The sequence below is a fragment of the Cotesia typhae genome, unplaced genomic scaffold (genome assembly GCF_013202065.1).
Source record: "Cotesia typhae breed Kobodo isofemale line unplaced genomic scaffold, CoteBio_Ctyphae contig_11, whole genome shotgun sequence".
Lineage (NCBI taxonomy): Eukaryota > Metazoa > Arthropoda > Insecta > Hymenoptera > Braconidae > Cotesia > Cotesia typhae.
Genome location: NW_027423711.1, coordinates 119,244 through 140,986, shown reverse-complemented (window position 1 = coordinate 140,986; position 21,743 = coordinate 119,244). Strand labels below are relative to the sequence as shown.

At 26.3% G+C, this 21,743-nt stretch overlaps 3 protein-coding genes and 1 non-coding gene across 12 annotated transcripts; 1 reads left to right on the top strand and 3 right to left on the bottom strand.

The window, feature by feature from the left end:
* The first annotated feature begins 1,140 nt into the window (after positions 1 to 1,140).
* Tim9a (translocase of inner membrane 9) lies at positions 1,141 to 9,964 on the top strand. Its single transcript, XM_074243045.1, has 4 exons — positions 1,141 to 1,273; positions 3,199 to 3,337; positions 9,441 to 9,595; positions 9,674 to 9,964. The coding sequence occupies exons 3-4, from the start codon at positions 9,545 to 9,547 to the stop codon at positions 9,893 to 9,895; spliced, it is 273 nt and encodes a 90-aa protein (XP_074099146.1). The 5' UTR covers positions 1,141 to 1,273; positions 3,199 to 3,337; positions 9,441 to 9,544; the 3' UTR covers positions 9,896 to 9,964.
* Positions 4,218 to 4,289, bottom strand: Trnat-cgu (transfer RNA threonine (anticodon CGU)). Its single transcript has one exon. It is a non-coding gene; the product is annotated as a tRNA-Thr (tRNA).
* Positions 9,965 to 10,211: 247 nt separating the features above from the next.
* LOC141527481 (G patch domain-containing protein 2) lies at positions 10,212 to 13,348 on the bottom strand. Of its 5 annotated transcripts, none has more exons than XM_074242999.1 (3): positions 12,921 to 13,348; positions 12,665 to 12,846; positions 10,212 to 11,803 (listed from the first exon to the last, which is right to left on the bottom strand). In XM_074242999.1, the coding sequence occupies exons 2-3, from the start codon at positions 12,825 to 12,827 to the stop codon at positions 10,605 to 10,607; spliced, it is 1,362 nt and encodes a 453-aa protein (XP_074099100.1). In that variant the 5' UTR covers positions 12,828 to 12,846; positions 12,921 to 13,348; the 3' UTR covers positions 10,212 to 10,604. The 5 variants fall into 5 exon arrangements, with proteins under 5 accessions (XP_074099100.1, XP_074099109.1, XP_074099127.1 ...); XM_074243008.1 differs by having other exon boundaries at positions 12,942 to 13,348; XM_074243026.1 differs by having other exon boundaries at positions 13,000 to 13,348.
* Positions 13,349 to 14,535: 1,187 nt separating this feature from the next.
* LOC141527451 (interference hedgehog) lies at positions 14,536 to 21,016 on the bottom strand. Of its 5 annotated transcripts, none has more exons than XM_074242941.1 (6): positions 20,684 to 21,016; positions 18,474 to 18,557; positions 18,137 to 18,391; positions 16,240 to 18,060; positions 16,054 to 16,169; positions 14,536 to 15,649 (listed from the first exon to the last, which is right to left on the bottom strand). In XM_074242941.1, exons 1-6 carry the CDS (start codon positions 20,685 to 20,687, stop codon positions 15,506 to 15,508), a joined length of 2,424 nt encoding a protein of 807 aa, XP_074099042.1. In that variant the 5' UTR covers positions 20,688 to 21,016; the 3' UTR covers positions 14,536 to 15,505. The 5 variants fall into 5 exon arrangements, with proteins under 5 accessions (XP_074099042.1, XP_074099052.1, XP_074099061.1 ...); XM_074242951.1 differs by having other exon boundaries at positions 20,793 to 21,016; XM_074242960.1 differs by lacking the exon at positions 20,684 to 21,016 and adding an exon at positions 19,960 to 19,999.
* Between the last annotated feature and the right edge of the window lie 727 nt (positions 21,017 to 21,743).

The window sequence follows — 21,743 nt, the reverse complement described above, 5'->3', positions numbered from 1 at the left end:
ATCAAATGAAATACTAATTAAATATTTCATAGTCGAAAAAATGATAATTTCATAAGGTTCAAAATGCTTACATTGATAACAAAATTATTAATTTATTTATTAAATTCATATGCCAAGGCAACAGCCAAATGGCAATTCATATAAAACACGTAATTTCCAATAAAAATATGAAATGGATTGTAAAGATAGATTTAACGCATACGATAAAATAAACAAGTCTACTACCTACTATTTACTTCGAGATCTAAAGAAAAAATTTAACGCTTTAATTTGAAAAGTCTCAGCGGAAAGTGAATTTATAAGATCAATTGGTAGCTCTTATCATAGGTGAATAATTGATATGACGAATGAGTGTTCATAAGTGGTAGTGGCGAAATTTGGCATTTTAAAAAAAATATTGTTATTTTTCAATGTAAGTCTATCTGAACACCTAATATCTGCATTTTAATCACAATTAAATTTAATTTGATTCAAGAGAGAAATAATTGAAGGGAGAAAATCATTTTGAATAATTTGATTATTTTGAATAAAGTAGAAAAATTCTTAAGCCGAGTAAAATTTACGTAAATCAAGAATAATTTCTTAGTTCAAGAATTTTCCTACTTGATTTACGTTTATATAATTATTCAAAATAATATTCTTGGCTCAAGAATTTTTCTCTGAATCAAGTTAATTTTTTTTATCAGTGTCTATCATTCAAAAAATACACATTTTAACTTAAATTGATAAAACTTTTTTTTTTATTAAATTTAATAGATAAATGTTTAGTTTCACCCAATCTATTATAAGTACCAAATATACTATACATACAAATAAACATATATGTTTTTAAATATTCTTTTGGTGATGTGTAATAATTTCAATCAGTGTTCTGGAAATTACAAATAATATAAACTAATGTTTAGAATGCTCAAAATGTGGAGTATGTACGCATACAAAAAGAAGTTTGGCAAATCCAAAAGTGCACGACTCATAATGCTTATTTGTTGTATAAATAAAAAAAATTAGTTAATATTCTGAAAAAATATTTTTTTTTATTTTATTTTAAATATTACTTTACTTTTTTTTTTTTTTTTTTTAATTTAAATATTGCATTTGCAATTTGTTACTTTTTTTTTATTACTTTCAAATACAATTTCTTTTTTTTTAATTTTATTTATTTTTTCATTTCAAATTTCGCGCGGTGTTTTAAACTGATCATGCGCACTGAGTGCGCGCCAGTATCAGCTGTCACGCACGTCGGTAGAACATTTACCAATACGGATGTATCTAGGTAAACAAACACTCATGTGTATTTTTTTTTATTATTTTAGTTTTTATTAATAACGATTAAATAACACTAAGTAAGATGACCATTTGCAATACCAATCTCCGCAAAGTGGATCTCAAGCTGTTAAAAAAAAAAAAAACTGATTGAATTCGTGAATTTTTACACAAGTTGTCGTGTTTCAAACGGAAAATGTGCTGATTGACAGGAATTTTCTTTTAATTGAACTATTTTGATATTTTTTCATGTCATCAAAGTATGCCGACGTTATAAATTTTTCGATTTTTTTTTAATAATTAAATTAAAACAAAAAAATATATTTAAAAAATTGCACTTGCAGTTATTGAAGTTTTTTACACGTGCAAATTTTTTTTTTGATGTTTTTGTAATAATTTTTTCAATAAAAAAAAATTCTAAAAATTTTTAGATGTCGGCTAACTTTATTTTCATATTTTTTTCTGGTTTATTAATTCGTGACAGAATTAATCTTCATGAAATTATCTATCGAATGATGTGCAAATTAATTAGACAACGTGGATTACTAGTTGTGTTATTAATTAAATAGTTGCAAAACAAATTTTTCGATCGTAAAGCACTCTCTGATGCTTTGTATCATGAGTCATGCAAAACAAACACGTTTCTTAATGGTCTGAATCAATATGCCTACTGTACTGCCCTTGTAATTGTAAAATACTTAGTTATTCGTAAAGAACGGTTTTTTCTATACTCCTATTTTACAACTTTTTATGCTTATCACGTAACCCCATAGTTTTAAGCACGCCCGAACCCCTACGTGTAGAGAATACAAGTTTTATAAAACGTACGACGAATACGGTAAATGGTGAAGATCATTGGTAACAGCTTTCAAGAATCATTTAACAAATAGACATAGTAAAAAAATTCCTTGATTATTATATTCAATAGAATAGTTGTGATGACACTATTCTTATTTATCTCATTTCTAATTTTTTATTAAATGTTTCTTTTTTAAATTATTATTGTACATTACAAAATTTTTTCCAATTATGGTTTCATTACGTTAATGATCCATGTCAATTATGGAGATATTTATTACATCTACATTTACATGATATACCCTTAAGTTGGATAAACTTCTAGTATATATGTGCTTACAAAACTTGAAATCATTTCTGTTCGTGTCTTTTGTCGAGTATACTACAAACCGGTCCGGAATATACGATCAAAGAAGTACAGTCGACTGGAGAAACTAAGGGCATTGCAATTTGAAATATCTACCAATGAAATTACAATAAATTTGGAAGCACATAAAAATATATGCAAAATTCAAATTACATTTATCCTTAAAAAAGGAATCATGTCTTTTAATCAGTAATGAAAAAATTAATTATTGCAATTTTATTATTTCGTGTTTTTTTATAAATTATTTATATTTATATATAATTCACACGGTAGACCTACAATTTCTGCTCCATCCTTGATAAAAATATTTTACGGGAACTGTACGGCTGCTTGCGTCTGAATGCCGAGGAGGTCGTACAGGATTTACTTCTCTGCTATTCACTCTTTTTTACTATACATACGTGAAATACATTCACAGAAGACAAGAAAACGCTGTTTGAATCTAAAATCACGCGACATTGGCTACTTCTTATCAATCTATTTTCTTCGGTAGTTTATTTCAATTTAATAAAAAAAAATTTTTTTATTCATATCGGAGCTCTGAATAATTATTCTCAGCAAAATATATTTTGCTGTATTTGACACATTTTTTGGATACTTAAACAATTATCTTGTCTTACCTGTTAGATAATTATTTTTTAAAGACTAATTGTTATGTTATACTATTCACCTAAGCACAATTTTTGTATTTATTACATAAAATCTTATGATTTATTATTTCATATTATTTTTCGTGTAATTATACTGACCTGATAAATTTTTTTTGACAGATTATAAGAAAGTTCTCAATGAATCTTGAAGAAAATAAACTGTTGTAATCTTTATTTAAGATTATTTTAAGGGATAAAATTTCATTAGAAAAAAGATATCATTGGAAAGAAATTTAGAAATATTGCTTCGTTAATTGCCGTAAGTGTCAAAATCAATTCATTTCAATAATTACAATAGGCATTCATTTGTATGTTTCTATTTCTATATGAAAAAAAAAAAAAAAAAAATCATCTGCCCTTATTAAAAAAAAGAATTAAAAATGATCTCACATGTTAAATGCCTTTACGAGATAGTATCAAAAAGGATTTTAAAGTATTCAAAATGATTAAAAATCAAATCATTTTGAATTCTTTTTTTTAATGAGAGTGGTTGTTGAAAATGAAAATTTTTCAATATTTTACTTCTCAAATCGAATCATTTTAAAGTATACAGAAAAAAAATGTTCTTGAATCAAGTATATAATTTTGAAGAACTCAATCTTTTTGATTTGAGTATAAAAATTCTTGAATTAACACATTTTTCTTGATTTAAGGAAATTTTACTTGATTCAAGACAATTACTCTCTTCAAAATTATTTTTTTGGTTCAAAATTCTTTCTCTCAAATCAAGTTATTTTTTTTTTTTTTTCAAAGTAAATATTTACACAAATTTTTCTTTCACCATGAGGACAATTTTAATTTCGACAAACTATTTTAAGATTAGTGATTACTGATTACAAATTAATACCCTATTTTAACACGTTAGTAAGTAATTTAATATCGATCTGTAACGTAGTATATGCTCTAGTCAATGAAGCTCGAATAATCATTTATGAATAGGGACGGAATTTCATGTACAATAACAAAAGTAATAATAACAAAAGTGCTATTTAAAGTTAAAAGTCTCTAGTACTTTCATAATTGATACAAACAAATTATTTAACAATGAAAAATTTTATGTTTGTATATAGGTAGAATTTATGTGTATCAAATAGTTGAGATTGATAATTATAAACAGAAAAAAAAAAAAAAAAGAAAACTGCCTCCTGTGAGGTTTGAACTCACGACCCCTGGTTTACGAGACCAGTGCTCTACCACTGAGCTAAAGAGGCGCTCGGAGATTACCACGAACTAAATAATTTAAACTATTTTTAAATTTACTTGAAAAATCTTTATATGGTAAAATAATATTCCAAAAAAAATAAATTTAATTTTTTTTTTTTTTTTAATAAAATAATCATAGATTTGTTTACTAGCTGTAATTTAATTAGAAAATTTGAAATTATCTTCTTCTAAATAATTAACGCAAATCATGTTGATAAAATTGAACATTATCAATATGGATTAAATATTTATATCTTCTTATGAATGATACATTTCATGAGTTTCTAAAAATATATGATTGCTCTATAAATTTGAAGTGATGTAAAGCAGATGTTTGCTGTCATTTTTCGTTTCGCCATAATGCCCTTTTTGGATAAACGGTCTCAGGACGTTGTAAATAAAAATGAAGAAAGAGAAAAGGACAGATGTTACTTTAACTTCTCTAAGATTTTAAGGTAATAATATATACAACAGTTCAAAAAGAAAGGAGATTTAAAAATTTTAAGGGTAAAATGCGTCTTTTACATTGCGACAGAAAGATCTAAATACTTACTCTACTTTTACCTATTTGAATTCCATTGTTTGTTTGAGCAGATGTTCCGTTTATGTGTTCAACGTGGATGTTCTGATAAATTGAAGATTCTATAACATTACAGCACTGTTAAGCATTTAAATATTAAACTTAATGGAAAAATAAAAAATAATACTTACAAAATAAGTTAATAATTTTTTGTTCTATTAAATGAAACAAAAAAAACTCGCCCAGATTCAGAAATAGAACCTATTTAGATTTAATGCAATTTCTTATTTTGTTCACTTGAAATGTCTTTCAAAAGTGTGATACATTGCATTGATTAGGTAGAATCATATGGGGTATTCCACGCTAAATCAAACGAATTTTGAAAAAAAAAACCGCTCTTTTCATAGTTTTTTGTTTATAACTTCTTAAAAAACGATTCAAATAACAAAATTCAAAGAATAAAAAAGTTTCGTTTTTCTATGTACTTTTAGAAAAAAAAATACAAATAATTTTTTGGAAAAATTTTTCCGTGTGATTTTCGACTTTTAAAACTTGAAGTTGTTTTATGAAAATCATGCATATTTTAATTTTCCTGAAAATTTGTGACAACAAACTACTATTCATTCCACAACTTTTTAGGTGGGTCCGGTCGTGGGATCTGCATGGCTACTTTTTTTTCGATTTTTGAAAATTTGAAAAATTTTTTTTTCCCTGTTAAAAATTATTAATTGTCGTTTTTGTCATTGTATATTAATTTTAACATCATTTTTTAGTATTTTTTTACAATTATACACAATCAAAGGATTAACAATTAAAGTTATAAACAAAAAACCATGAAAAGAGCGGTTTTTTTCAAAATTCGATATTTTTTGAACCGATGATCAAAAAAATCTTAAAATTTAGGAGGATGAGTATTTTCATGGGCATTAAAAATATAAAAAAATTAAAAAAGTCTAAAATTAAAATTTTGAAAACCGTCCGATTTGGCGTGGAATGTTGCCCCATATATTTTGATGTAGAGACTGAAATTTTATCAAAAACCTAAATTTTTTAGCTTAATGAAACCTTAAAAAAATCATAAATAATGGATCTAACGAACAAAGCAAAAAACGTTATAGAAGACAGCGCTTGAAAGCGAATTGAAGTTACTCATCTGTTGCAACAGTGGATATAAAACGCAGTAGGCCGTCAACTTATGACGTCACGCTATTTATATGACGTGGTTTTGAGATTTTAAAATTAACCATCTGCCCGAGTCGGGCTTCCAAGTTTCTTTTTGGTATCAAGAATGAAAGATCAGTCCATGGTACGGATGCAGTATATCTTGATCGACTTCTTCCTTTGACTCCACTCCCCTTCGACACTATAGTTTCTTACTTTGCCTTCGCCATCCTTTTACTTAGTTTTACTACGTAAGACCGACCTCCTGTTTGTCTGTACCCTTGAACCTAGCAGACATTGGCGGTGTTGCCAGCTCTTCCAACTATTCAATTGTGCTTTCATAAAAAGAATAAAAAACTATATGTACATGATATGATTATAAATTTTGCGTATACAGCTGTATCCTGTTAGTAGTATTAACTTCTGTCTACTCTAAGACGGTCTAAAATAAAATAACGATTCTGTAGTCCAAGTCCCTAAAATTAAGAAATTCAGTATAAATATCTTTATTCTAATGCGTATAACAATGTAGATAGTTTTAAATTTCAAATTTTCAATTTATTTTATTGTTTTTGATAAGTATGCAGCTATAGAAGGTTTTTTTTTTTTTTTTTTTTTTTTTCAATTGAACAAAATTCTTTTAATTTCTAAGGACATTATATTCTCAGACAATTATGTACATAAAAGAAAACATCTTAAGCTGAGAAGAGTTTGAAGAATTAGGTCATTTTAATCCAAGAAGAAAAGTTATTAAATAATCAAAAATTTTTTTTGGTTGAAATAAATTTTCTTGATTCAAAAAAATTTTTGCTTGATTGAAGATACAAGAAATTCTTTAAAATAATCTTTTTTTAAAAAATAAGCAATTTGTGTGAATCGATTTTTTGTGTGGTAAAATATTTCTCAATTTCTTCAACAAATAATATATGCACAGAAAAAAAAATTTCTTCCCTTAAAAAAAATATTCCCTTAGAATAAAATATTTTTTGTGTTGCAAGAAACTGTTGGATACAAAAAGATTCTATTAATATTTTCTATCAAAGTAGATGAGTAATTACGCGACAGATGAGTTATTTATTTTAAAAATAAAAATTTAGTATTAAAACATTTTCTAAAATACAAACTTGATAAATTAAAATTTTTTTCGACTATTCAGGCTTTAAATCACCGTGTTAGCTTACAAATCAAATAATGTAATAAATACTGTTTATTTTTAGTATACAGTTAATTAGTAATAAAGAAGAAATGAAGTTGCTTCTTAACCAGTTTAGCCGTTAACTAATTAGCAGGACTAATTCATCGTTGACCAGTTGAATCACCTAAGCTTACAAGTTAGTTAGATAATTAACATTATTAACGTTTTCTAGATGAATAATCAATTTTGAGAATGAAATTTCTATATATTTAATTCAGAAAGGAGAGTCTCTCAATGCAACAGTAATTCATGTGTAACCTTTAAAAATATAGGTCATAAAACCTTTAAAAAAATAAAGTACACATTGAACCGGTTAGTTTTCGCATCTGAGAAACTTTCAAAAATTCCAGCGGTGACGTCATTATATATTTTTCTGATAAATTGAATTTTAATAAATTTAAAATGTTTTAAGAGATAATAAAAATATCTAAAATATACACAAAATTCAATATCGGCATTCACAATATTTTGATTATATATTATTTGAATTGATTAATGGAATGATGTTTCAACTCATCAAAAATATAAAAAGATATTTATATTTTCATAGTATTTTGAATTTTAGATCGTAAATCGACCGAAAAATTAGATAGATAGATATGAGTTTTATTTGTACCACAATTATGTGTTTTACAAAGCATTAATATTCAAACTTATTTCTAAATTTTAAATATTAAATATTAAATACAGATACACTCCTACTTATTTTTATTATTATAAAACTAAAATATTAGGTATTTGTCTTTGGTAACAAATCATTTTTTAAAACGATTTTTTCTGCTTGTCCAAATTTTTTGTTAATTCAAAATACACTAATATTTTACTTTAGCTCCGACTGAAAAATTAATTGATTACAACCCACTAATTTACTTATTACACCAAAATTAACATATATACCTTTCCTGGTTAAATTGGCTACGATGGAAGATTAATATTTCTTTCAAAACTCGTTAGTTGTTTATTTTTTATTATTAAGTATTTAAATTTCCCGATAAACATTTAAAAGAATGTTCAAGCTCAAATCATGTAACATTTTTTTTTATAAAAATTTACTTTCACCACTTTAGATTAAAATAAACAAAATTTTATTGCTTTATGCAAATATAATTTTGTTACGTTGGAATAGAGTGATTTTAAAAAGTGGAAATTTTCGAAAAATAAATAATGTTTAATTTGAATTGTTTAATGTTTACTCTTAGCGATCTTTTATATTTACTTACTTTTGGCTCAACGAACGAGAATACAAAAATTACTACATTGTACTTCAACAACTGGAGTCTTCTAAATTAATTGAATTTTCATATTAGTGATATAATTTGTCAAATATTTTTTAACGTTCACATGTATTGTTATACCGCGAATAGTAAACATATATTTAAATTTTAATTTAACTTCATAATAATAATTATTAATTAACTTCAATAATAATTAAAATTGATTTATTTATATACAACAAAAAATTATAACACAAAAGCCCGAAATAATTTTGTAAATAAACAAAAAAAATTATGTTTGTAAAAAATAATCATGTTTAAAATATAAGAATTGATATAAGTTTTAATAATGACTAGAAATTTAAATTACGCGCTTCGCGCGCCATGATTTTTTAGCCAATAAGGAATCGGGGACCATATTTTTACGATAATTCGATATTTAGTTAACTTCACACTTATTTTTATTATTTTTATTTCATTTATTTTAATTTAAAGGATATTAAGCTTTACGTTTTACCTATAAAGTAAAGTTACAAAGCTCGCGACAAACACAAAGCCGCTTCATGACACTGAAGTTGACAGATATAAAAATTTTTTAGATATTTATAGGAATTGAATTATTATAAAAAAAATTAAATAAAAAAGTTTCACGTGTAAAAATTGATAAAAATTACAAGTAAACATTTTTAAAAGCATTTTTTTATTGTGATTGATTTATTAAAAAAATTTTTAAAATTAATGTCATTTAATTTAGCAGGTATTTATTAATTTTAAAAATTTTTTAATAAATAAATTATGGCAAATATCAATGAGAAAAAAAAATTGAAATTTAAAAAAATGATAAATGCAATTTTTTAAAAATAGTTTTTCAAAAAAGATTAATTTGTTAAATAAAATTACAAAATTATCAAGTGACTGCTAACTTTAATGCCATTTAAAATTAACAGTTGACTGCTAACTTCAGTATTATTATAATTCATTCATGCCATGCACTATCTGTACTATGGAGAGTAGAGTTACCTCTAACTTCCATATCTAAACTTACAAGTTATAACATAACCTATTTCAGCCTATTCGAAAACATTCAATACATAACCCACAATTATTCTGAAATTGATATTAACTGTTATTGCGATATCAAAGTATACTTATTTAAAAAATTAAATAGTAACAATGACAATGGTTGGAGCCTCCGCTGAAGCTGAAGTTGAAGCAATTAAATCTGTAAGTATTAAAGCTAAACGACTTATTACTTTACATGTGTGATTCGTTTTACAAATAATTTTTTTTCTTACCTTCAAGTTTAGAGATTTTCTTACGTCGTACAATAAATTATCAGAGGTCTGTTTCATTGATTGTATATCGGATTTTACTTCGAGAGGTCTTAAAACTAAAGAAGAAAAATGTGCTGTAAATTGTATGGAAAAATATTTAAAAATGAATCAACGTGTGTCTCAACGGTTCCAAGAGTACCAAATGGTTATGAATGAAAATCTAGCAGCAAATATGAAAAAGTTGGGGTGAATGTTATTTATTAAATATTGTTCATGTATAATTAGGTTTATTGAATAAATATTATTAAAGGATTTGTTATATGTAATTTACTAACTTATTAACTGGAAAACTTGTACATGAGTATAAAAATATTTTATTCTATAAGCTTTGTTATAAGACAAATGTTAATTTGCATTTAAAAGCCAGTAATAAATACTAATAAACTGTTTAATTCTTGATATAATTGTTAATATAAAATCCATCATTATTAAAAAAAAAAAAAAAAAGACCTATTGAAATCAATGAGACAGCTTATAAATTCAATAAATTTAAAAACAAACAGTTCTATGGTCATTATATAATTTTTTTATTGAATAGTTTATATTCATTTAATTTATTCAACTAGTGATTCCATTGTTAGAATTATTATTTCAAACTACATGCTTTTTTTTTTTCAATAACTAACATAAAATTGTGAACAGAGATTAGATAGCTTTCTATTTAACTAAAAACTCAGATGTTAAAAAATGTAATATAAAAATTTGACTTAAAGACTGTTAGATATTATGTAACTAGTCTAAATTTTTATATGAAGTAATTTCTTAATTTCTGGCAATTGTACTTAACAATGTGATAAAATTCTTTTTTAAATAAATAAATTAAAATGAATCATGAATGAGAATTAGTTAAAAAACAATTTACATTTTTATCCATGAATAATAAAATCTAATAGTTCTAATTATGAGTCATATGGCCCCAATGAATTTGTTGGTTCTGGAAGAATCTGCATTGGATTTCGCAACGGCAAAATTGAAGAAGTTGGATCAGTAGTTGACGGTTCCTGAATATGATCATTTGAATTTTTTAAATCGAAATTTGGTGAATGTGGTGGGGTTCTTCTCAGTCTTTTGTAATCAGAAAATCTTTTAAAAGAAACTTGATCAACACAAATAGCTTGAGTTGTATGTCGAGTTTTATACAAAACTGGACAATTCAAGTCACCTTTTAAATTGAGACTGTAAAGATTAGCTAATCTTCGTAATTTTTCTCGTTCAGGCTGATGCATCGGGTGTAATTTAAGTTCACTTTGAGAAGGGTCTTGAAGAAATCTCGATACTTTTTCATTGGCAGAAGTTATAATGGAATAGCCAGGCTTGTTGTCAACGTGCCGACGTCCAGCGCGAATTTCCCGTCCACTCAAACCATCTCGAATCCATTGAATTCTTTGACGATAATTTCTTTTAGCTTCATCAGTTAGATGTTCGAAATTTCTTTGTAGCATCGATTGGAAAGCTGGATTAGTCGGTATTTTGTCATCATTGGTACAATCATCGTCCCACAAGTTAGATTCACCAAACCAATCTGATTGCTCATCATCACCTTCTCTATCCTCATCATTAGTAATAATTCCAGCTTCTGAATCACTCGATGAAATACTTGAACTTGAAATTCTTGAACAGTCCATTGCGTCTTCACTTTGGCTTTTAACACGATTTTTAGATTTTTGATTACGTGGTTTTGGTGAAATCATTTCGCAATCAAATGATTTGTCACGACATGATCTTTTTCGTTTTCCGCACCAAATTGTACCATATCTATTTTCACAACTGCTTCGAATAACACGTTTCTTTTTACCAACAGAATGCGCTAAAAATGTGATAGCTGTTTGTGACGTCGATGGATTTGAATCGGAGTCAATAGCCATTCGCTTAAATTTTCTTTTCCGTTTTGTGTTGATTTTTGGTACAAAATTTTCATTGACCGAATCACTTTCAATGTTACTTATGTTGTTTAAATTTGAAAATCGAGCAAATCTCTTAGTTTTATTAGTATCATCACTATCGGATTGATATTTTGATACTGATGAAGCTTTCGGAATACGTAAGCCGTAAGCAGAAGATGAGCTGTCATCTGAGTGTTTATTAGTATTCAATGATGCTGAAAAATTAAAATTATTTTATTTTAGGATTATTACTTCAGTGATCATCTACTTTCTAATTATCTAATTCTTTTTACTCTATTAAAGTCTCAAATTATGTTATATATTACAACGTTATTCACAAAATTATACAGTAAAAAATTTTGCGTCAGTGGGTCAAAAAATTATGAGAATTAATTTAGCAGTTATTTATCAATTTTTAGAATTTTTTAACAAATAAATTATGGCAAAAATAAATGAGAAAATAATTGACATTTAGAAATTTAAAAAAATTATCAAGTGGTTGCTAACTTTAATGTCATCAAAAAATTTTGTGTTAAATATTTAACACTTTTTTTGTGTTAATTTTATACAATAAATGTTAAATTTACACATAAAAGTGTTAAATATTTAACAAAAAATTTTTTATGGCATTAAAGTTAGTTGTCTCTTGAAAATTTTTTTATTTTCTTTAACAAAAAAATTTGTTCGAAAATAGTACATTACACCCCTAGGGAAATAAAGTAAGAAATGTATCAGATCACATACAAATATATGATCTGAGGCTTTCTTATTTACTTCCCCACGGGTGTAACACACTATTTAAAAAATTGCATTTTTAATTTATTAAAATTCCCTCAAATCAATTTTTTTAATAATTTTTTTTTGCTATAATTTATTTGTTAAAGAAAATTAAAAAAACTGTGAAATTACAGCTAAATTTAATGTCATAAATTTTTTTAATTTATGACATTAAAAGTGAAATTTGATATTTTTCATTAAAAATTAAATACTTAAACAAATTCGATTTAATTGAACCCAAATGTTTGCATATGATTTTCAATATCTTATAATCAAGTTTGAAAAGTAAATGCCCTTACACTTACGAATATTTCCCGTAGATCGAGCTCGTCTTCTCAAACCCCACCGCCGTCTAATATTTGATGAATTACTACTTTCTTCTAGTGCTAATGTCAAATCATGCACCAATGCCTCCATTTTAACTCTCAAATCCACTGGAACAGCTTTCAAAACACGCTCCATCGGAAGTTCACTATCTTATCTGAAATAAAAAAAAATTTACAATTTTATGTTTAAATCGATGATTTTATCATATCACTAATTTAAAATAAATACATTTAATGAATTAGTAATTACAATTCAGATTGACAATTTATTCTTTGGTCATGATAGATGTATGACATTGCATATCTACCTAAATAACCTCTCATCAAATACTTGAGAAAAATTTCATAAAAATTACTGAAAAATATACTTATAATACTGACATAAGTGTGAACAATAAATTTATTAATTACGCATATAACGTTTACACTTGGATACACATTAACATTATACAATGTTTAACTATCATGGTTCAAATGGAGTCTGTAAAAATATAATCTAATCTTTAGAATTTTACATCAAACGTTTTCAATAATGACAACGACAGTAGTAATTAGTTCGTAACTTTTTAGAAATATTAATAAATTACAAATTTAATTAATCAACTAGAACAACTGTCAGCTGGGTTTATCAGCCAACTGGGTGTACAACTATATACAGTTAGGACGGCAAAATGATACTATTCGGGTGTTTTCGTTTCTATATAATATAATCTTAGTACCTAGCTACTTAATTATGGAGACTATACTGTATAGTCTCTGACAGTCTCCATACTGGTTACAATAGAATTATAGAATTATTACATCATAATTGTGTTCTTTTTTGATAGAACAGTTTACTTTTTTTTTCTCTCGTCTTCTATTGGATAAACGAAATTATCTCTTTCACACTTATACAACAAATAAAATCGTAAAACGCATTTTATGCATAAATACACGGAAAAAAAAAAAGTAAAAAAATTACATTATAAATGATAATAATGAAAATTAATTTAGCAGATATTTAATAATTTTTCTAATAAATAAAATACTCCATTAAAAAAATTAAAAAAAAAAAACGACATTAAAGTTAGCTGTCATTTGATAATTTTTTAATTCTCTTTAACAAAAAAATTTGTTCGAAAAAATTATTTTTAAAAAATTGCATTTTTAATTTATTAAAATTTCTACCAGTCCATTTTTTTAATAATTTTTTTTGCTTTAAAAATTTTTATAATTTATTTTATTGAAAAATAATTTTAAAAACATTAAAAGAAAAATTTTCACTTGAAGAAAATTAAAAAAATTATATGTGCAATTTTCTAAAAATATTTTTCTAATTCTAATTTAATTAGTTAAAAAAATGAAAAATCATTGAGTGTCGGCTAATTTTAATATCATGAATAAAACACGTTAAAATTTAACGATCAACCGTTTTTATGAATGTCCTCATGAAAAACTTGAAACAAACTAAAATTACTTTATCAAAAGTTTATTTTTTTATGGATTCATTCGCTTCTGAAAAAAAAAAAATTTTTAAATTGTTAAAAATTTTAACAAATTGTTAATTATTTATGATTACTCGAATAATAAAAAAAATTTCTTTTTATATACCAAAATTTTTATCGTAGAAAAAAAATTTACGTTTTTTTTGGTAAATATTCCTTTATTTTTAAAATTCATTTAACAGTTGAGTCTCGTTATGAGTACTATTAGTTACTTTCATGTTAACGTGAGTCTGATTAAAAAAAAATAGGACTTATAACGAAACTTGACTGTATTTTGTTGCGATAAAAGTTATTGTAGTCTAAAAAAAAAAAAAAGGTATTGATTAGCTAATTTTTCAATGAAAATGTTTTTTCACCATATTCATTTTATAAAAACTTTTTATTAAAAAAATTTAAGTACATAATTCATATAAATAACTATATATATAAAGGATAACTCTACTTATAGGCAAGATGCAAAAGGCACAGACACTGTATACATAATGAATTTTCAGTTTGAAATTAAAATTTATATACAACTTTATTCGCATCAGAAAACTTTGATGCATTTTTTTTTAACCAAATATTAAATTGTTTAGATTCAATATTACACATCTATTCGTATTTCCTTTTAAATTTTCTACTAGAATTTAAAAGTTGAAATATTGTCAATTACATCAATTGATTGGAATAAATATTTTGAATGACTCGCCTATAAATTAAAAAAAATGGTTAAAAAATAAATTTTATGTTGCATAAATATTTACAAATTTTTTATCGATTTTTCTAAAATACAGTATACGCCAATGTCATTAGTAATAATAATAATAATTAATATTAATAGTTATAATAATATAATGGCAATTATATATCGATTGTCGTCTTGGCACAACTAAATTATCACTTAAAACTTTTTTACTTATTTTTATACGAATTTAAGAGGTACTTCTAACAAGGCACTAAATTTGCTGTTAGTGACCTTTTTTTTCCAATCATATACAAAATTAATCTCAATACTGTACTCAAAACTAAAGCGAAACATAACTTTTATTAATGTCATGTACTATCGCGTAGTTTTGTTCTAATTGTAATATTAAGCGGTTGTATAAAGTCGCTTTTATCATAAAAAACAAGTCATTTTAACTATATACAATTTGAAGAACATTTCATTTTTATATATAAATTTAAATACACCCTAACTTTTTCAAGAAGCTGCCGTTTTCAATTAACACAGATTACTTGTATTAAATAATAATAATTACTGACTTAAGAAAACTTAAATAAAAAGTTTGTAAAATACCGCGATATATTTTACTGAAATCAAGCCTAGTTGAATGATAATAGAGTATGATCAATCCGTGGATGATTGTGTGATATCGGCTTTGGATCCGTTGAATCCAGCAGAACTTGTAAGGGAACCATCGTTTCCATTGATAGTGTTGTTGACCTGGCCATTTGTAAATGATGTCATTTCCATTGACAGTTGTTGTCCGTTCTATTCAGAAATATGTGTGTTGTTCGTTCGCTTCGTTTTTCAGATCTAGCAGAGGAGGCGTGTAGGCATAGTAATGTATCGTGTGTTGTGTTTATTTATTTACTTTTTACTCTTGAAAATGAAATTAAATAAACGTAATAACAGAAAAGAGAAAGAATATTAAAGAAAGAAAAGTTAAAACGTTTGAAAGAATGCTTAGATAAGCTTGTGCTATAGGCATTTAAAATTAGACGTCGAGTAAAGGATCTTGATTTGTAAATGTAATTTAAAAAAATTTTTTTTTCTTTGTTTTGTTGAATTTAAAATAAACTTCATAATAGTTGGTAATATAATCAGTGTAATTGTCGTGATCCTTGACTCCCGTCTTCGCAAGATCTCAGTATCACTGAGATTGAATTACGAACCTTCGGTTGAATTGTACTATCCGAGGTGTCAAGAACAGCAAGAGGATTCGATGTGATGTTTATCTTAGAATCTGTCACACTACCGTTCATAACTAAACCATTCGCTATAGATTTACCTGTGAGAGTAATATAATAAGTAAGTTTACAAACCAGTCGTAAATAATAAAGTAAAATATTAAGTTTTACCTTCATTTTGTGAAGATTCACGATTTTGTTTGATTCGACTTTTTTTGTAAATTACTACGATTGCACTTAAGGCACCCAAAAGAATAACTCCTCCTAATGTACCGCCGATAATTGCATACAAAGTACCATTATGTCTGTTTCTAGTACTTTGCGGTCCACCATCGGGTAAAATTTGTTGTATTGGAGTTTGTTCGGTAGCTGCTTTTAATGTTTTTTGACGAATTATTTTTGAAAATTCGGAAGCAGCGTTAACAGAAAAACTTTGTATTTTAAATTCGTAATTTGTGTCTGATTGTAGATGAGAAATCGTAATATTAGTTGAATTTTTTCCTTCGACAGTAGTTTTAATATAATCTCCAGCTGATGTTGAAGCACGATGATAAACATAAAACCCATCGATATCAACTGTTTTTTCAGGATTTTGCCAAATTAGAAGTACACGGTTTGGTCCAAGTGCTTCTGTATTTGTTAATAATGGAATGGGCATTTTATTTGTTTCGGAACCTGACATGCGATTTAAACAAAATCGTTCTGAATTCTGACTAAGTTGATTATCATTATTAGAATATACAGCAGCAATTCTAAATCGATAGGTACGTTCTGGTACTAAGTCTGTCACTTCAAATGATCTAATATGATTTGGAATTTCCATATTAGCAGTGTTCCACTTGAATTGCTTGTTATTTGCTTTCGGTCTAAGTTCTAGATATTGAACCTTAAAGAATTGAATAGGAAGACCGGTTTCTTCAGGTACAGTCCACCGGACCATTACGGAAACATCTGAGAGACGTGTGACTTCTGGTGGGTTTGGCGGAACTAGTTCAGTTTCTTGATGATGATTTTCTTTGTTTTTCTTTTTGTTACCACCTTTATTGTGTTTATGAGGATTACCCGAAGCTCCGTGTGATCCTTGATGTGGATTCATGCTACCACCACTCATGAGCTGTTTAGCATTTACTTTTGAAAGATTGTATCCTGAATGAGAGCCGTATTCATTACTAGCTACGCATTGATAAATTCCTGCATGTATTTTTTCTACTGGATCTATAATTAGTTTGGAACCTCTAATTTCTACTGTGGAACTTGGTTCAAGTGTTTCGCCATTAATTAACCACTCAATTGTCGGTTCAGGTATACCAGTCACATTGCAAAATAACTCGAGATCACCACCTTCAGAGAATGTTGACGCTTTAGGTCCTTTAACAACTCTTGGAGGTTCAACAACTTCTAAAATTATCGAAGTTTTTATATTATAATTATCATTTGCCCAAACGCAATGATACTCTCCTCTATCTGAAGGTTGCACATTTGTAATACTTAATCCTGAAGGTTTGTATTCAGAAGACTGAGGTAAAGACCCTGCGAGTCTTGACCATGATAATTTTGGTACGGGATAACCCGCACCAAAACATTCTAAAATTACATTACTATTTTTTAACACTTTATATTCTGTTTGTGGTTGTTTAATAAAGAACGGATTAATATTCTTTTTTTCTGTGTAAACTTGTAATTTTGTTTGATAATTGCTTCGGTGGTATTCTGTAACAATATAATTGTCAGCAGTACAATCATAATTTCCGGAATCTGAAAGCTGAGCATTTTCAATAATCATAGTTTTATCATTGATAAGATTCACATTTTTTAGTAACATTTTATTTTTATAAAACTGAACAATCGGTTCCGGCGACGAAAATGGTACCGGACATGTTATTGGAACATTGTTTCCAACTGGAACCCGTATTTCAATATCATCCTTGTCAGTAAATTTATCAATCTTAGCAAGTTTCAACCTGCCTGGGTCAGATGCAAGACCTCTTGTGGCTAAAATAAAATCCCTAATTATCAATTTTTTCATCGTAAATTAAAAAATTTATTAATTACAATTTTTTATGCTCACCGTAAAAAGCAATACATCTGTAATCTCCAGCTTGAGATTCATTATCAAAGTTTACGACAAGTTTTGAAGTGTTACCTCTGCTATTAGGCATTTGTATAAGAGGACCCCAATGTTTGGAATTCAGCGCACGATGACGCCAAGCAAATTTTTCAGCTTCTAAGTTTAAACTGCATTCAAAGTCTACTTCGTCATAGAGAGGAGCTTCTAAAGGCTGAGGGTGCCGAGTAAACCATATTCCAGATTCTTGTCGATGAGCTACATGAAAATAAATTAATTAAAAAATTATTATTTTTTTTTTTTTTTTTTTTTATCAATATTGTGAATTTTAATTATTTACCGGATACATTGAAATCCAAGGATAGTAGAAACATTGTGAAAATACCGATAACTTCGAATGTTAATTTTCCCATCTTGATATGTTCTAAAAAAATTTTTTTAAATTAAATTTGTCGTATATAAAAATGTTAATAAAATTTAATTGTTTTATATTATGTGAATATGTGTCAACGTGCCATCAAGGAAATTTAAGTTTAGAAACTACCTATTTTGTTATTCTTTCTTATTTAATACCCTTCTTTATTTACTTTTGCTTTGAGCTCACGTGGGTATATATAGAACACTTACGCTCCGAACATAGTCATGCGTAATCGAATAAGTTGTTTGCAATTTAGCAGACACTTCTTGAAAAAAAAAAAAAATTATTGCAAACATTTTTTTTTTATAACAACAATTAAAATTTTTGAATGTCCTCAATAAAATCGATTTAAGGGATCAAATATATACAATTAGAATCTTATTTCCTTATTTGGTTAAGAATAGAGTAACGCTTTCCACATGAACGGTTTTACACCCACATGGTCGCTCATGTTGATTACTGAGATGGTGCATAATCTCGTATCGAGAGAAAGCCAAACAAAAAGACTAAGCATGATGATGATGAAAGAAAGAGACTAACTGCAAGAAAAATGTTTACTAATTGGGCAATATCATTGAGTGTAGGTTGTTTCATTCTTAGAACTTTTTTAAAATTTCATTTTTCAATCACTCACAGTTATACTTTTTCCTTTTATAATTCAAATGAATCTAACAAGTTTATACTTAGTGTCTTGTCGGATTAAATTGAATAAAAAAAATTAAATGAAGTACATAAACTTGTCAACATAGATACTAGGCAATTAATTAATTGAAGGAACGATTTATCGAACGAAAATATTTTCTCAATATGCATAGTAAATAAAAAGCAACTTATTGGATTGTTTCTTGTCTTCCTTATAAAATAAAAAAATATTATTTCATTTTTGTTTTAATTTTATGAAATTCAAATTTCAGAATCTTGCAGTATTTTATACAAAAATTGACTGATTTTAAATAAATAGGATAAAAAATCGATTAAAAAAATTAATTAACTCTGATTTTGTTTAGAAATATAAAAAAATTAAAATAATATTAAAAATAATCATGTTTTGAGTACTTAGTTCAAGTTATTGCTTTTAACAAATTGATCAATTAATGAAGCTGATAATTTTTACATCAAACGCAAATCTTGTTAAAATGATAAATTTTCGTTGAGAAGTAATTCAATTTAAAATGCATCGTAAGATTAACAAGTTACATTTTTCAAAATGATTTCTTTTTCATTATTAACAAATTTTAGGCCTTTAATTTTTTGTTAATATAATGATATTTTGCAATGAAAACAATAACTTCATAAAAATCAACTATATAAGACTTGTTTTTTTTCCTGTTTCAATGAAATAATACAAATAAACTTATAAGTGATTTTTTGCCTTAACTTGAAGACGTTTCAGAATATTTGTATTTACCTTATTTATCTTTTTGGTGTGGAATCTTTATCATTGAGCGAAAATACAAAGATAACAATTTTATATAAATTAAAATTGTTATAATACGTTAAAAAAGTAATGAACAAAATTTCGTATTTTCACTCATGTTAGATTAAAAAAAAAAAAAAAAAAAAAAAAAACGAAAGTAAATTATATTGTCAGCTTTTAAATCAAAGGAAGTACACTTGAGTTATGCCATGTGTGTTACTGGATACTCAATATACAGCAAAACTTTTTTTTCTCTTTTGTCATCATCGACCGTAACAATCGATGAGCTCCCGTTGTTCTTTTATCTACATCTTCTCGATTCCCACGAGGTTCAAGGAAGTTTCTTCATTAATATACTTTTCCGCCACTTATAATAGAATCGGATCACATAAGTTTGTCAACCAATAAAATTGTCGAGATTTTTTTAAACGTCAATTCTTTCTAAAATATTGAAAAGATTAGATATTAAAAAAAAATTTTTTTAAAAATAAGGTTTACTGTGAGATTCATACAACATATTCATCCATAAAATTTTTTTTCTTCGAGTCCTTTCAGAAGGTAAAGATTAAGAACTGTTGTTTTAGTGTTTTAAAATCGCTTTGTACAATTTATCTATTAGTGTATAAAATAAAATTAAAAAAAAAAAATTTTAAAAACTCATATTAAAAATCATAATGGAAAGAAGCAATACATAAATAATGGATTTGTTATTTACCCATTTGTGATTGTCTTGTAAATGCTGCCTCTGTTTATCTTATTGTATTGTATCGTTGAAATTTTTCACAAAAAGTCACAGAAAATTGTAAATAATATCACAAACTTACTCCATTTTCTTAGTTCCACCTCTTTCTTCGAGTTTTCTGATTCAACTTTTATTTTATTATTTTTTTTTTATACTCGAATTCCGTGGCTTACGGTCAACGCGGTGTTGCCGAACGAGACACACTCTACTCACTTGTATTTCGCGACGATGCTTCTTGGCGTCTTGGCGTCCAACACATCGTTGGAATGCAGACCGACAGGTTTCGAAGGCACGCCACTGAAGACTAAGTTAAATTTCTGACTAGTCTGACTCAAAGTCTCTCTGAGTGGTGTGCTGCCTTTATTTTCTCGCGGGTGTTTTACTTTTATGGTGTTCTTTAATATTTTAAATGCAACGCCACCTAGTTTCACGCTTACACCCACACATAAAAATATCATGTGGTCCTTGTTGGACTTTAATAATTTATGTTAATTTTTAGTACATTTTTTTCGTCAGAAAGTACTAGTTGGCATTAACAGATTATTTATACTTACTTTATGTTTTAAATAACAATTAAAATTATTTATCTCTCATAACATTAAACATTCATTTGTGAAAATTAAAACTAAAGTTATGTGATTTGAACTTTTGAATAAAAATTATTAATTTACAAACATTTTAATGAAATTACTAGATTACTTTGTGTATATATATATATATATATATATATATATATATATATATATATATATTTTTTTTTTTTTGACAAACCGACTGATAATATTGAAGTAACTCAATTGATTTATAAATATTTGAATTAAGTGAAATACTGAAGAAAGAAAAACTGGCGAAAAAATTTCTAAAAATCTCAAATCAAAAAATCTAATTTTAAATATAACTGGAAAAACTTTTATCTTTATACACGTAATTTATGATAATGTTGAAGTTAGCTGTCAGCTGTCAATTTAAAAAATTTTAATAACAATGAAAATAAATTTAGCAGATATTTCATAATTTTTAGAATTTTTTCTAA

Excerpts from the sequence above, each read along its gene's own strand:
- Tim9a (XM_074243045.1), top strand. The coding sequence starts at position 9,545 with ATGACAATGGTTGGAGCCTCCGCTGAAGCTGAAGTTGAAGCAATTAAA. Across the intron at positions 9,596-9,673 it reads AAGTTGAAGCAATTAAATCT|TTTAGAGATTTTCTTACGTC; the intron begins GTAAGTATTAAA and ends CTTACCTTCAAG.
- LOC141527451 (XM_074242941.1), bottom strand. Across the intron at positions 18,392-18,473 it reads CTTGGATTTCAATGTATCCG|CTCATCGACAAGAATCTGGA; the intron begins GTAAATAATTAA and ends ATTTTCATGTAG. Across the intron at positions 15,650-16,053 it reads ATAGTACAATTCAACCGAAG|AACGGACAACAACTGTCAAT; the intron begins GTTCGTAATTCA and ends ATTTCTGAATAG.
- LOC141527481 (XM_074242999.1), bottom strand. The coding sequence starts at position 12,827 with ATGGAGCGTGTTTTGAAAGCTGTTCCAGTGGATTTGAGAGTTAAAATG. Across the intron at positions 11,804-12,664 it reads TACGGGAAATATTCGTAAGT|CATCATTGAATACTAATAAA; the intron begins GTAAGGGCATTT and ends TTAATTTTTCAG.